Source organism: Colias croceus, chromosome 16 (assembly GCF_905220415.1).
Source record: "Colias croceus chromosome 16, ilColCroc2.1".
NCBI classification, from domain to species: domain Eukaryota; kingdom Metazoa; phylum Arthropoda; class Insecta; order Lepidoptera; family Pieridae; genus Colias; species Colias croceus.
Genome location: NC_059552.1, coordinates 5,854,747 through 5,869,903, shown reverse-complemented (window position 1 = coordinate 5,869,903; position 15,157 = coordinate 5,854,747). Strand labels below are relative to the sequence as shown.

The 15,157-nt window shown below is 36.2% G+C and overlaps 1 protein-coding gene across 2 annotated transcripts in view; it reads right to left on the bottom strand.

The window, feature by feature from the left end:
* The window catches only part of LOC123698651 (dynein heavy chain, cytoplasmic), a 39,402-nt gene that overhangs the window by 5,768 nt on the left and 18,477 nt on the right, over positions 1 to 15,157 (bottom strand). For both annotated transcript variants that reach the window (XM_045645390.1, XM_045645389.1), the window contains 39 exons: positions 14,960 to 15,137; positions 14,769 to 14,878; positions 14,549 to 14,666; positions 14,128 to 14,285; positions 13,741 to 13,957; positions 13,377 to 13,536; positions 12,974 to 13,161; positions 12,659 to 12,785; positions 12,348 to 12,496; positions 11,763 to 11,956; positions 11,341 to 11,486; positions 11,142 to 11,257; positions 10,769 to 10,960; positions 10,383 to 10,544; positions 10,147 to 10,256; positions 9,839 to 9,992; positions 9,118 to 9,326; positions 8,585 to 8,744; positions 8,351 to 8,452; positions 8,166 to 8,265; positions 6,500 to 6,698; positions 5,446 to 5,563; positions 5,140 to 5,355; positions 4,897 to 5,052; positions 4,645 to 4,818; positions 4,401 to 4,565; positions 4,174 to 4,310; positions 3,940 to 4,100; positions 3,702 to 3,844; positions 3,529 to 3,597; positions 3,273 to 3,446; positions 2,837 to 3,063; positions 2,347 to 2,515; positions 1,802 to 1,976; positions 1,533 to 1,650; positions 1,194 to 1,407; positions 812 to 884; positions 587 to 708; positions 218 to 403 (listed from right to left, as the gene is read on the bottom strand). In XM_045645390.1, the coding sequence (XP_045501346.1) occupies positions 218 to 403; positions 587 to 708; positions 812 to 884; positions 1,194 to 1,407; positions 1,533 to 1,650; positions 1,802 to 1,976; positions 2,347 to 2,515; positions 2,837 to 3,063; positions 3,273 to 3,446; positions 3,529 to 3,597; positions 3,702 to 3,844; positions 3,940 to 4,100; positions 4,174 to 4,310; positions 4,401 to 4,565; positions 4,645 to 4,818; positions 4,897 to 5,052; positions 5,140 to 5,355; positions 5,446 to 5,563; positions 6,500 to 6,698; positions 8,166 to 8,265; positions 8,351 to 8,452; positions 8,585 to 8,744; positions 9,118 to 9,326; positions 9,839 to 9,992; positions 10,147 to 10,256; positions 10,383 to 10,544; positions 10,769 to 10,960; positions 11,142 to 11,257; positions 11,341 to 11,486; positions 11,763 to 11,956; positions 12,348 to 12,496; positions 12,659 to 12,785; positions 12,974 to 13,161; positions 13,377 to 13,536; positions 13,741 to 13,957; positions 14,128 to 14,285; positions 14,549 to 14,666; positions 14,769 to 14,878; positions 14,960 to 15,137 (6,046 nt within the window). The remainder of the gene's footprint in view (positions 1 to 217; positions 404 to 586; positions 709 to 811; positions 885 to 1,193; positions 1,408 to 1,532; positions 1,651 to 1,801; positions 1,977 to 2,346; positions 2,516 to 2,836; positions 3,064 to 3,272; positions 3,447 to 3,528; positions 3,598 to 3,701; positions 3,845 to 3,939; positions 4,101 to 4,173; positions 4,311 to 4,400; positions 4,566 to 4,644; positions 4,819 to 4,896; positions 5,053 to 5,139; positions 5,356 to 5,445; positions 5,564 to 6,499; positions 6,699 to 8,165; positions 8,266 to 8,350; positions 8,453 to 8,584; positions 8,745 to 9,117; positions 9,327 to 9,838; positions 9,993 to 10,146; positions 10,257 to 10,382; positions 10,545 to 10,768; positions 10,961 to 11,141; positions 11,258 to 11,340; positions 11,487 to 11,762; positions 11,957 to 12,347; positions 12,497 to 12,658; positions 12,786 to 12,973; positions 13,162 to 13,376; positions 13,537 to 13,740; positions 13,958 to 14,127; positions 14,286 to 14,548; positions 14,667 to 14,768; positions 14,879 to 14,959; positions 15,138 to 15,157) is intronic.

The window sequence follows — 15,157 nt, the reverse complement described above, 5'->3', positions numbered from 1 at the left end:
CCTTCTTTCGGATTTTCATCTATGGGAAATCACGATATCAAAACTGTTAATTAGTAGGTCCCGTCTTTTCTCACTTTTATTGGAAATCGCTACAAATACTATTCTAAAAACTGAAATTTAATCTTGAGTGGTTTGTAATTGTTCTACGTGCAAAGAACCCATCTATTATAGTATTTAAACAATTTTATAATAGTTACATAATCAATGAAATACTCACTCCATCAACATTGGCGACCAAAGCGAAGTCAGCCTCAAACGACTTGGGCGTGAAGAGCTTAGTTAGGAAGGAGTGTAACAGCCGCTGGTCGAATGCGTTGTCGATCTTGCCTCCGTAAATACATTGGGACAGGAGACGAACAATGGCCTCCCATGGTACTTTCTCTGGCGGAAGATTGGTACGGCCCTGGAAATAGTTAAATGTTAGAATTTAGGTACATTTTACACAATTAAATGCCAACAGAAAAGTCGTTTATAATGGTCACTAAAGGAAATTAAATAGAAAAGCAGTATAAGCTGTGACATTTCTTTTAATAGGCATTACATTTGGTAAAATATATATGGGGTAGGTGTGATAAGGAAGACTTACCATAGCAGTAGCATCGATCCATGTATCAAGTGTGTCGCAAGCAACACGAAGATCAGATTCATTGAATTCATAATACTTAGCCCAGCCGAGAGGTACATAGCGCAGACGTTCTTGCACAATACCTAATGATGAACAAAATAACAATATGAAATTTATTCCAATAAATCAGAGGGAAACGAAAAATGTTCCCGGTATTTTAATAGTTTGTCTAATAAAAATACATACCGTGGAACCAAGCCAATAAGAAGTACAGTCTTGCGCGCTCCGATGGTGGTTTCATCATACGTGCGGCTGGCACCTGAACAAATATACACGTAGCGTTAAAATATTCCCTAATAATAATATATTATTTTGTTGCATTGACTTTAATTCCTCCCTTAAAAAAGATACACTCAGACACAATTATATTAGCAAATAAGTTTGTAAAAAAAACATGCATTAATCGCCATACAAATGATTTAGAACGCATTGCTGGTAACCATCAAAATTGAATTTTCATATCCGACTATCGATTTTCATTATAATCATTTTAATTCATGAATTAAATTATTCTCGAAAATTATTTAGAAAGCACACATAAATTTACATAAATAAATAGTATTCTCACCGTAGCAAAAGTTCTCAACAAGTTGGCACGGATACCGGGCGGCGGCTCGAAGACGATCACACGCGACGCCCTTAGAAGGTTCACAGGTAACTTGGGACTGATCTCCGTTGTGAGGAACAGTCGGAAGCTGGGATGCGGTTGTAACGAGTGTAGCTTCTTCTCGAGTTGTACTAGCCACACTGGGGCTAAGTGCACGTTCTTCAGCATCACCCATCTATAAAAAATTATAAAATATTGGTTTGGAAGGAAAAATATGATTACTTAATTTTGCTGTGTGGAAATTTGACGTGCTATTGAAATAAGTTTCATAGCTGGTAGATTATATTCTAAATTTCTTACCTGCCAGTCTTACAAGCGGTGTTAATAGCTCGTTCAGCTTGGTTGAAACCTTCAGCTGAACCGATAGCGATACTCGACAGCGGCTTATTAAGTTCAGTAGCCATATCATCCACACGACCTGCGAAGAAATGACATGTATTTCAAATTTTCGTTGCTATACTGTTCAAAAAAAGATAAGTCTCTAACTATCCTTAAATAAAATATAATTTTTGACCCCTATGAAAAAAAATTGTTGCGTTTAACAAGCAAAAAATAAAATAAAAAATTACCGCTAGCATCGTATCCAGGAACAGAGCATAGCAATGCCGGTGTGGTGGCATTGAGCTCGTTCTCAGTGAGAGCCGTGAGCTCCATCTCAGTTTCCGCGCGAGACATGAACGTTGGGCCTAAAACTGATGCCACTAGCTGTGTGGCTGCTGCTATCACACGGTCCGGTCTGAACGCCTGGTGGTGGAAATATTTTATTGATTTACTAGCGTTTGTAATAGGAAATGAGAAAAGTAACAGGGCTGTAAAATATTTTTTTAAATGTGAATTACATTTGGATATAGTATGGTTAGTTTTTAGTAATTGTTGTAATACCTTGACGGTTTAAAATTAATAAATACCTAACACTTTTTTAAAAGTTTTTTAAAAGTGTGGGAATTCTGCGTAATGTGCCTTCAGGGAATATAACTGTAGATTATATCAGATTACCACGGACAAAACCACAATCTATTCTGTATCATTGAATATAAATGCCCAAAATCAATTAAAAAAAAATCTCAAGAAATTATTTACCATACAATAACGTTTATTTCCTCACTGCACCCACCTGTATAAGCAGCAAGCGGTACATAGCCAGCGAGTGCGGTTGCGGCGGTGACGCAGCTTCCGCGTCCCACAGTGTGGGCACGCACTGCTCGGGCGCTGCTTGAGACAGCCATGCTCCTAGCTCGGGTAACGATTGCGCCTTGTCGAGCAGTTTGCGGAATGCCACCAATCTGTTGGAAATAATATGTTGCAATTTTTAAATCACTAAGCAATGTATGTCCAATAGGAGTGTCAATTTTTATTTCTATTCAAGTAATATATATTGAAAGTTTCAACCGCGAAAGACAAACGTGTGCTAATCGAGAATATTATTTATCTCTGTGACGTCTACTCCACTCCATTACCTTTCGATCATCGAATAACCATCCTCACTAACTTAAGAGCTTTTTAGTATCAGGATTTTCATACTCAATAATTGCAGTTAATCGAAAGAAATTCTGCATTGGAAGAAGTGACATGCAATAGCGGCAATCACTATAAAATAAAATTACCTGGAACTAAGTCTCGCAGCAGCCTCCTGTTGTTGCGGGGTGAGTGCCTCCAGTTGTGGATGTGCACCAGAAGACACGAAGCCCTCTCGGCCGCGGAGGAACACAGCAAATTGTTTCTCCAGTGTATCCGCTGCACCTGCACCCTTCAGTTGGATGCGGCATAATAGCAGCGCGAAAGTAAGCCTATCTGTGTGTAACATACCGCGGGCTACACGCTCGTATACAGTCTGAAATTAATTAAAAAAATTGAATACACATTTCGGTACAAAAATTAATAATATGTATTTACATCTTCAAAGTAAAAGAACCTTATTAGAAGCTTTTACCCCTGCTTAACAGGTTATAGATTTAGGCACAAATAAATAGCTCAAATCACAAAAATAATTAGTTCAAGACATAATTCTTAAATAATAAACCATTGAAACGTTTCACTCACAATAAACAATTCATCCGTAATAATCTTCAGACGTGCTGTGTAATCTGAAAGTCCATTGAGACCGGGCGAAATAAGGACGGAACTGAATATATCCAAGAACATCTTCAATGAATACTGATATAGGAAGTGCACTTGGTGCAACGACTCCATTGTGAAATAAATACTGCTGCAAGCCTAAAATAAATAATAATTTTAGTATACGAACTTCAAAATGATGAATTGCTATGTTTAAATTATATGCACTAATGTCACTTACTTGAGACAATGGTAAGTATTGTTGGCTAACAGTTTCAATTTCTCCAATAACTTTGTCGGTTTCCTCCACCTAGAAATAATTATAAAAAAACAATATATCAAATTCATAATACATATCAATTAATAATGGTCAATTCATAACCATTTAATAATGGTTTAAGTTTCGAAATTTACCTTCTGACCAATGTCATCTGCTTCTTTCTTTAGCGTTTCTAGAGTGGCGATAACCGAATCGTCATCCAGAATCTTGCCTTTAGCGTCGTTGAGTGCTTGAAGAAGTGACTTTTCTAGCTGTCTCAACCGTAAGTGGAATTCACCTGAAAAAGTAAAGTTAAAGTTGTTTATTAAATAAGTTTGCTTGGAAACTATACGCAAAAGAAGATTATTTCAGAATTAATTTTATATTCTGTACCTTGCAATTTAAGTAAATCTGAACGTTTGGTATCAATATCGGGTCGCTCTGCCTTCAGGACACGATGCAAGCACTGTGATTGTAATGAAGATCGCGTAACAGTAAAGTTAACGAAAGTCACACGAGAGCACATGTCCGGTGGGAATTCAACAGTTGGATCTCTGAAAATTACACAATGAATGAGTATTTCCTTTAATAAAAGTTTACAAAGAAGTTAATGGTTTACCTTCTTACCTGGTACTTAGGAATATAACAAATGAAGGACTCAAATCAATATCTTGATCTCCAAGCGTAATGAGCACACGTCCGCCAGTACGACGTAATTCGCGATTCAATACCGGATTCAAAATTGGATCGTAATTTTCTACATCCTGAAAATTTCAAGAGTAAAATGTATGATTTAAAGGTTTGATATTTTTAAAGATATTGTTTGCAAAAACGGTTTAATTTTATATCCTTACCTGCACCAAAAGTGGGTTACCGAAACGCAATGCAGATTCCAGGTTCTTCCTGAAGGAATCATCAAGGAATGATGTCTTTGTAATCTTGCGATCTTTAAATTCTCTCATGATGAATTCTGTAGCTTGACCTGACGGGTCAATAATAAGTGGGTAGCGGTTGAAGCGCTGTAAAAAGGACATTTTGTATTAAGAAGTGTATTGGAATGTATTATGCCATTAAAATAAAATAATCGTTGGACACTACCTTCAACATGATTGCATTCTCAACGCACAGCTCATCAGTAGGCAATGCATTGGCCTGCCAACGCAGCCTTTCATCTGGGTTACTGAGATATTCCGTACGAGCAATTTCTGGGCGGTATTTAATATTAGCCGCCGCTAAATGAGCAGTCCAAGTGGAGAAGAGATTTTGACGGTACTGAAATAAAACATCAAATTAGAGTCTATACATAAAAATACCTTAAATTATGTGAACAGAAAATAAAAATAAACATACATGTTGATCGAAGTATCCGCCATATGTAATAAACGCAGCGGAAAGTAACACATCACCAACGATAGTGCTCATTTGAGAGCGGAAAGTCTCCGAGCTAGATTCCCATCTCTCACGCTCTATTACCAAACTCTTCAAGAGAGCTATTGATCTGTCCACCTAGAAACATCGAATGAATATTTAATGTTAACAATATACTTTAAATTATCTATAATAAAAATATTTAGCCATTTTATAAATTATTACCTTCGCTTGGACATTTTCAAGATCAGTCTTTATAGCTTGTGCTTGACTGATCAATTGAGCATATTCTTCCTTGTAGGATGCAATAGATTTCTCCAGTTGCGCTATTAATTCGCGCACTTCATCGCCAGCTTTAACATTCGTTTGAGCTTGATCTTCCAAAGCTTGGAGCTCGTTACGCAAAGGCTCAACACGTTTCAACATGTCAGCGTATTCAATCTATAAAAGGGTATAATTTCGGAAACATTTGCATTAATTTAGGAAGTATTGTATTTTACGCACATGGACAAAAAACTCTCTTTTTCTCACCTGTGCAATGGCCCATTTCACCATAGGACCGCAAGCCATACTGGCTCTGTTAACTTTCTCGAAGTTATAATCCGGATTACTCAAATATCTGGTCTTCATCTTTTCACGAACTTCGTCACTAACAATATGCGTAAATTATATTAATATATTATTCTTCATGACAAAAATGAATAAAAAAAATATGATTGTGCATCAACTGAACCAAAACCATTAAAAAAAATTAAATCAAATAAATCATGCAAATTTCCACTAACCAAAAAATAAAATATGGAAATGAAATGGACGTCACTAAAAACGCAGCAAAGAAAATAACAATGCTTTTGAATAACATTAATAGATAGCAAACATAAAACTAAACGAAAAAAAAACAAGCCAAATGATTCACTGCCATTGGTGATTTCGAACTCCTTTTACCTTAAGAAAACAAAAAGAAAAGGAAAATGGACGGACATTATTTATTGGCAAATACATTCATGCAACCTAAATTTCAATGAGTAAATGTGGCAAAACCTTTATTTCTTGCTTTTTCGTTATTATACTTTAATGGAATTAATAAGGCCATTCACGGTGAGAATATTATTTTGTGTGAATAGTATAAATTACTCCTCCATTTTATTTTGATATCAAATCCAAAACATGCTACATCCAGTTATAATATGAGTGCTTAAAAATTCCAAAGTTAATATTTCTTATTGATTATAAATACCTTCCTTCTTTTTGAGCATCTTAAAACTAAAAAATGCAAACACACCATGCAACAAGCAAGCAAATAGCGTTAAAATAAAAAAGAAACATACCAACATCACACAATACTATTTTTACTTATCAATCGGAAATATATTTAAATTCCTTTTATTATAACACACACATTATAATTTATATTAGTTTAAAATATAATCAGTATATCTGAGAAATAGATAGTAAGAATTTTAAAAATTTCCGTTCGATAAATAACAAACATGCATAACCAAACCACCACTAGTAAAAGTAAAAGAGGAACATGTAGGATATTCAGGGTAGGACGAGGTAACAAAGCTCTCTAGGCAGTGCTCACGTGATATCCTCGGTCGAAAAGTTGGAGACAATGCTGTTGATGAAGTTCTCGCGCATGATGACCGCGCGGATGGCCTTCCAGTCGGTCGCGTTCTCGCCGAGCAGCAGGCAGATGGACTCGAGCGCCACCTTGACGATGGCGGGCGGGTTGCCCATAGAGCGCACCTCCACTAGGTGCTGCTTCTTTATCGACTTCACGGCTGTATCGCGCCGCACACCACCCGCAAGCGAGAGCGACAGAGTACAAAAAGAGAGAAACAAAAAGCTGGTTTAGCGACCGTGTCACATGCGGCTGGCGTTATTCTCTCGCTATATCATGACACGGAACACGTATATATCGATTATTATTATTGGACACGTCTGTTATTCACGTTCGTTCACGACGATGCTCAGCGGTGTTAGTCACGACATTATCGGGTTATTAGTGCGCCTTACGAGGATGCCGATTATATATTGTGTTTACAGCGTTATTCATTTTTACATTAATAACAACAGTCACATATGCGAGCAAGCGTAGCGTATATACAATATCGAAATTATCTTCTAATAAATCATAACTTTCATTCAAGTGTGATAGAAAATAATAGTCTTATACTAAATAATAAAAGGATATAATACTAGTATTTTAGTTAATCGTTACGACATTCAATTCTAACATGACATCATTCAATGCACTAAGTACACTAATATTATGTTTTTGCCAATAAATATGAGACTGAGGAACACGAAATAAACGCTTGCTATCTACGTGATCATTCTACGATTTGAGTTACATTTCCTTCATTTGATTATTATGCAGTACGGAGATTTCACGGCATTGCTATAAATATATACTTTTTTTTTTCAAGTAATGTGTACTTAAGACGTCGTCATTATTGATAATAAACAAAGCTCAGTAACACGGGAGCACACTTTAAAAATGTAAGCCATATATAATTTCCAAAGATAGCTCCCATGTCCACATTTAAGTTGAGGGTAGTGAAAAAGCGTGTACATATCCATTGCACCGTGCAACCTCCGCGCCCAAAACAATGCGACACTAACGTGATGTTCTCAGTCTCGAAGTTAACTATAGTGGAAATGAAGTTGTCCTTCATGACCACGGAGCGGATGCCCTTCCACGTGTCGCCCCTCTCGCCCAACAGCGTGCAGATCGACTCCAGGGCCATTTTCACCACCGACGGCGGGTTGGCCATAGACCTCACTTCGACTAACTGCTGTTTCTTGATCGACCGTACCGCTGTTTGGGATCGTCTTCAGTTACTTAATACTATATATATAGCTACGGATTCGGCATTCCTTTTGTACACGGATTATGTATTATAAATAATTCACAAGTTAAATATCGTGCATTAATGTCTAGTCTAAAAGTTTCGAATGATCATTATTTCAATTGGCACACTCTGCATCGGCAAACGTGATAGTACTTTATAAGAAAATATTTAAAAATATTGAACAAAAAGTTAGGTCAACAAAACACACATTATACAGAAACTCTCTACTTAGATGGCAAACTGTTCAATATTAAGCAAGAAAATTCAATACATTTTGAGCATCCAATTTTCAAATAATAAACGAATATGTGTATCAAAAATCGAATACAAATATTAACAATTGGGATAAATACGGGGTAATATAAAGAAAAGGGCAAATAAAAAGAATCAAACCGTTTTGCGCTTCAATGACAGCTGGTTCCACTTGAGCAAGATCCGCCATTACATCTTTACGTTTTTCTTCTATTTCCTTGGTTTGTTTCTCTAAAGCGACCTGAATTATCACAAGTACAATAATATAAATATTTGTTACAAAACTCTCGCAAAAAGTAAATAAGTAGAAGGATTTTGTAAAGAACCTGAATTTCTTGACTTTCAACTTTCTTCTTTTCGGCTTCTTGCTGATCTTTAACCATTTGTTTAAGTTTTGCGTTGGCGGCTTCATTCTTAGCTTGTAGTTCCTGTAATAAATCAGTTAATTTTTTTTAAATTTATTTACGCATCATGAAAAGGTTCGGACATACATCACTCGGTCACCTCATAAAATAATACGTTTAACAATTTACATTTTTGTTAAGGAATATATTACTTACTTGTGATTTAACAGCAAGACTCTTTTGCATTTCTTCAACTTGTTCGACAGTCTCGGCGATTTTTCCCAAACCGACGTTGAGATGCAACTGCTGCTCCTCTAGGTCCGCGCGTTTCTCAGAGTAAAGTTTGACCATTTGTTGGATGAAGTCTAGGTAATGTCTGGTAACATAAAGTTTATATAAGTTATTTATAGAATACCTACTTTAAATAGCCATTATAGCTACTAAATTATAAAGCAACCAATTCTTTTCATAGCAGGAATGCTATGTAAAGAATTGGTTGAATTGGCAAAGAGTCGTCGTCGAATAGTCAGAAAGAGTCCCACGGCTGAAACGACGTCGAAAGAGTGTTTCTGAGTAATTTTTTTTATGGTGGGGATAAGACAGTAAAGAAGATACCTACATAATCGTACATATTACACTTACTTCGCTCGTTTCAATAAAATTAAACAATTTAAAAATAATTTTCACACTTCTGCATTCCACTAGAATAAACTATCCAACTACGAAGTACTAAATCATCTGTACAATACCTGGGCGTGATAGCCATAGTGCGGTTGGCTCTCTTCGCGAGTCGTGCGTTAGCGCGGTGTAGTGTCTGGTGCACGTACACGCACGCGTTGACGACCGCGTCTCTCTGAGATGGTCGTGCTCCGATCTCACCACACGCGGCCGGGAATAAGTCCGGTGGCACGTAGTCCGAGGAGTCCAGGTCCATGCGGGTCGTGAACTCTTTGCCGACCTGGTGTAGATAGTTTTGTACAATTATGATAAAAAATACTTTACTATTAGGGAAATTTGATTGAAAAGGACATATTAAGTTTATTCAGATGTTAAATTTACTGTAACAACTCACAGTTATCGTATAATATGAAGTATGCACAGTTAAAACTTTGACAACCGATTTAAAATGAGGTTCTCAATTCGGCTGTATTTTTGTTGGATTTGTCACCGCAAAACTTTCGACGGGTGAACTGATTTTGATGATTCTTTTTTATTGGAAAGTTTGTCCCTTTTCATTTGTCTAGTTCTGACAATTTGCAGGCGGTTCATTTTTTTAAATTATCATTATAAATTATTATTTTCTATAATGTTGCTTTTAATCATATTTTGCTTTAAGATACTTTTATTTTTAAGTTACATTTATTTTTGTTAACGATTAGCACTGTCTAGAAATAAAAGGCTTTTTTATTTTTTTATTTTATTTTATAATGTTGTTTTTATGACTTTTTAACGATTGCAAGAAATTTCTACCTGGAATAGAGCTGAATCGCTCCAGTCACCGAACCAGTTGAGCACACAACGGTTGAACAGCGCAGGCGACGTTGCCGCACGGTCCTTCAGACCCTCGGAGGATGGATTCATTGTGAATACTACGTGCAAATTGCGCATGACTTGGCCAGTGAACCTATATGAGAATGACAATATTAAATCATTTTTGTACTATACTGTGTTATGATTTTAAGAAAGACATTTTCTTACACGAAGCTATTTAAAGGACAGAAGCAATATGTTTTTAAAATATAGATAAGTTAGTAAGATATTGTTAAATCTTATCTTACCATTTATACAGCTCATCATTGGAGTCCAACATAAGTCCTTCCCTTTGCGCGCCCTCTTTGCACTGAGTCATGAGAGCTGCAAATTCATCACCTTCGAACAAGCCAGGAACCTGAAAAATTAAAAAAAAAAAACAATATTTTATAGCATCGTTAACAATTAAACATCAAATTTTGTAACACAACTTAAAAAAAAAAAAACAATATTTCTATAGTAAGTAATAAAACATAAAACTTACTTCTCCATTAGCAAGGAGCGTGTTCATTCTCTCAAGGAAGCCGCTGTCCAGAACATTAGACTCATCAAGGATAAAGGCAACTTTCTCGTCGCGGCATCCAGCTCTGCGCAGAACTGACCGTAAGTCTTCGTCGAAGTCGGCACCGGTGTATTTGTTATGGACCTAAAAGTTAGGACACATGATTAAATCATATAAAAATATACTGACACTGAATGAAGCGGTTTTGGTGTATACAGAAATAGTTATTACTTTAAAAATTAATGAAAGATCGCTGGAAGGAGGATAAAATAGTTTCAGGAAAACTAGATACTTGAAACTAAACCTTTAACATAACTTTTACATAACTTTGGTAAACTAAGAATCTTAATGTATTAAATATTGATTACCTTAATCTGGAAGATGCTGAGTCCATTCATCCAAGCGACAAAACGACTGAGGGTAGTTTTACCAGCACCGGACACTCCGATAAGCAGCAGATGTCCTTGCGGCTGGCGGAAGATACGGTCGATACGCAAAACGTGTTCCAGAACCTCGTCGAACAATACTAGTGGAACATCCAACTCTTCTTCGTAGAACACCTATTATAGAATAATAGACCAATTATTTTTCGAAAAATTGTTAAGAAAATGCTTTGATATAGTTGTTGAATTATACACTTTATTTTTTAACAGTTATTTATTTATCGAGAGACACTCGTGAGCAATTAAGAATTTTTTTATCATGAAGAATAGAATATAATATAGAATGCAATAAATTTACCTTCAACCTAGCCTTAACGTATTCGCGCAGTTGATCCCTTTGAACAGGTATATAATCTTTGCTTAACCAGTTACTGTACAGAATTGGTCTTTCAAGAGCTTGTTCTCTGTTTATTCCTGTAAACAAAATAATTTAATCATTCTTATATTACAACCTCAAAAAAAAAAAATGTTATTAGTAGCAGTAGATAAGTAGGTACCTGGGAAGAACCTCATAGCGACGGTATCGATATTTTCATCTGTCCATTGTCGCTCAACGTCATCCACAAGTCTGTCTTGGAATAGGCGCAACGCTTCGTGAGCCCATAGGCGTACGAGACCTTCAACTGAGAGGTTGTCCAGGGGTCTGAAACACAATGGTTCATATTTTATACCTAGCTACAAAACATGGAATAACTTTTTTAGTGCACAATATTGTGATATTGTGCACAATCATTTGCCCGAATTTTAATAATTTTAAAACTATTAATCCATTATTAATAATAATAAGATTGTTTAAAAAAATATTAAATATCAGATTCTACATTCTGTAATAAAAATTTATGAATTAAGTTCAAATTGTATCAAAAATTATCCGGAAACATGATATTGTAGTTACGTTTCAAAAAGGTTCCGTTCGTACCTAATCGCCTCACAAATACCGCGCACCCATCTGGTCATCTCTCTAGGCGAGTACACGTAGTGCGGCTGCATGTCTTGCGTGAAGCGTTCCTGCGACGCGAGGTATAGCTTCACCATCGCTTGCGTGAGCGGCTCCGCGTAACCGCGTAGTGCGGGTTGCATACGCAGCATTGCACGCGTGAATGTGCCGTAAATCTGGAAAATAAGAACGAATTAAGATAATTGTAAAAAAAAAGTATCAAAGGCGGTTTTGGAATTAAGAGGCAACCTGTAATAAAGAGGAAGAGATAGAATGATTTATGCAGATTGTTAGTTTGTATTGTTCTTTCGATGTTGTTACTCTGCACCGCGTTTTACCCATATTGCTCCGCTCCCGTTGGTCTAACCTCTATGATATACTTATATAGCCTATACCCATCCTCCATAAATGGACTATCTAACACTGAAACATTATTTAAATCGGACGTAAATATGTATACATATTATATATTTGTTTTTATTTGGTCCGCTAACTGGACGTCATACCTCGGCTACAACATAATAGGACGTTATATCAATAAACGTATGATTTATTTCTCCATCTTACCTGTTCAAGAGAAGTTTCTCCAGGATAGTCGACATAAATAACAGGCACATGTCGCAACAGACGATGAGAGAGCGGTTTACGTCCAGGGTCGGTCGGCGGGTTACACGCGCCAACAAACTGAATACGTTCCAAGTGTACCCACGAGTGGTCTATAAAACATAGTTAAAAACTAAAATAGTTGCACTTTTTTAAATAATAGGCTACAATAAGTAAAAAAAAATTGATGTACTTTTTAAGTACAGTTTACATATGAAATCTAATTTATATCCTGTAAAAAGTTAAGGCTAAGTTTTGGATAATTTTATTCTTACCACTGGCTCTATAAAATCCTTTGTGTTCCAGCAGTTGTCTCAAGAACGAAATGACACGTTGAGTTCCATATTGATCCATATCAGGCAAGTTGATTTCGTCACAGAAGAGTACCAACCATTTGCCCAGCTGTTAAAAAGAAATACAATTTAAGCAATGGAAAATTTAAAATAGCCACAGATAATGTAAAAATAATAACAGGTTGATTCTTGATTTTGACTTGTTATTTCTATTTCATTACTATTGATTGATTCGAAATCAAAATCATGTTTGGAACGTTAATTTTTCAATGTAAATATACGATTATTTATTTTTACCTGTACTGGCGCTAGTACAACACCATTAGGAGTCTTCCTGTACTCGCAGTAATGATCAAAGGTCTTGAGCAGCAGTTCTGGAGTGGTGGCCGAAGAGAAGTTGAGACCGACCACTTCCATATCGGGAAGGGCACGGAGAGCCGAGAATAGTGTCATTGTCTTACCCGACCCGGGTGGACCGCAAAGTACTGTTAAATAAATATTATTGATTTTTTTTAAGATGCATTAAAATTATCCAATGCAAAACTCTGCCTTACAAAGGCAGAGTTCTCTAATGTTCATATACATATACAAGAGATTTTGAACACTACTACCACCACGAAATAAGGTGCTAATTTAAATGACTGCTAATGTTCTGTTACTCGGACATTTTAGGTATAATTTTGTTATTTATTGTACTTACCAAGCGGTTTATGTTCAGCCAACCAGGTGTACAGCAGCGACTCGTGTCGCACAGTATCGAGTGTGGGCACGACAACGTCGGGTGCGGCCACTTTGTGCGTCTCCACCTCTATTTGCGGTACCTTCGCTGACCACGGTACCCATTCGCCGGTTATCGAGACCTGGGATATTAAAATTTAGTATTAATTTTTATTTATTTATTTTATTTCAATTACTTTAGGGGAATAATAATATCGGCAAAATGTTAAAGAGAAATTAGGAAGCAAGATTGCAAGTTATTTGCAAGCAATTTATTTAACAGTCTATTACGAAATTGGTAAATATTCATATATACTTAGTTATTAGGAAATGTGATTTTTGTATACCTCGAAGTCAATAATATGCTGATTGGCACCACAGTTCGGTAGCAACATAGTGCTGGCAGATCGAATGAAATCTCCCAATTCATTTCGGTCTTTAAGTTTGGCATCTCCGGCGAAGGACCATAGCAAAGAATATACAAGCCATTTCGGAACATAGGCTTCCAGTTGGTCGTTTGTTATGGGGAAGTCTGGGTGTTGGCGATTGTATGCTAGAATGTTTCTGTAAACATAATTTTGAATTAAGCTTTTAACGACCAGAATGTAAAAGTATCCTAAAATTTATCGTTTTAAGGGTCTGTTTCACCACACTTGACATTTTTTAATGTAAACATTCAAATATTTGTCATATTAATTGACAGATAAGCTAAACAGTTCGTTAACAGTACGTACCTGACTCCACGATTAAGCATAGAATGCAATGACGACAAAGCGCGATGTCTGGTGAAGTCCATGATGTGATCGAGCGATACCGCGCGTTCGAGACACTTGACCACGAGGCCATCGCCGTAGAACAGTGGTTGAAGGATTGCTGCTACATCGCGTTGCGTCTAAATATTGGAAAGTGAAGAACGTAATTTTTTAGAATGTATTCATAACAAAATGTACTTTTGCAACAACAAAGTCAAAAATAAATACAGATTATATGCGAAATTGTTTGAATATATAAAATTGATATCGTTCATCTTCGTCGTTCGTGCTTTTAATAGTGTATTATGAATGCAATTCTCCTGAATGTATTTACCCTGTGAAAATCACATTTAATCTAGAATTGAAGAAAATAAAATAAAATAAAAGGTATTGTACACAATACCTGTAAAGCTGGTGACAAAATGTTTTCGGTAGCATTCTGATCACCGCCAGATGATGGTGCTGCCATTACGATACTGAATGAGTCCTCTTCTCCATCTTCCAATGGAATATTTCTCAATCTGCCAAATAATTAAATAAATAAATACAGTCCGAACATTTAAACTTTATAAATATCAATCAGTAAAAACCTAAAAAAGGATAAAAAATGTGTAGCGACTTACCTAAGGAGGTAGTTCTCAAAGATCATTTCCGTAGTGAGGACATCCTGCGAGAACCAGACCATACCACAACGTGATACTGTGGCAAGGGTAGCGTACTTCAGATCTTGGACCTATATAACATAAAAATAAAACATTATTAACTGCTATACACCTAAAGACAATACATGAAACTAAAAATTTTATTTACTAACCTCAAACATGACGCGCACATTGGGCGGTAAAGACAAACGTTCACCATTAGGTAGTGTTAGCAGTTTATTGTCATCTAATACGGAGTTAAGATTTTCTACCCACTCAGGGTCTACATCTCCGTCAAATATGATCCATTGGCGTTTGTTTATTTCACCTCGCACGTTGTCGATAATTTTTCTAAAAACAATCATATTATT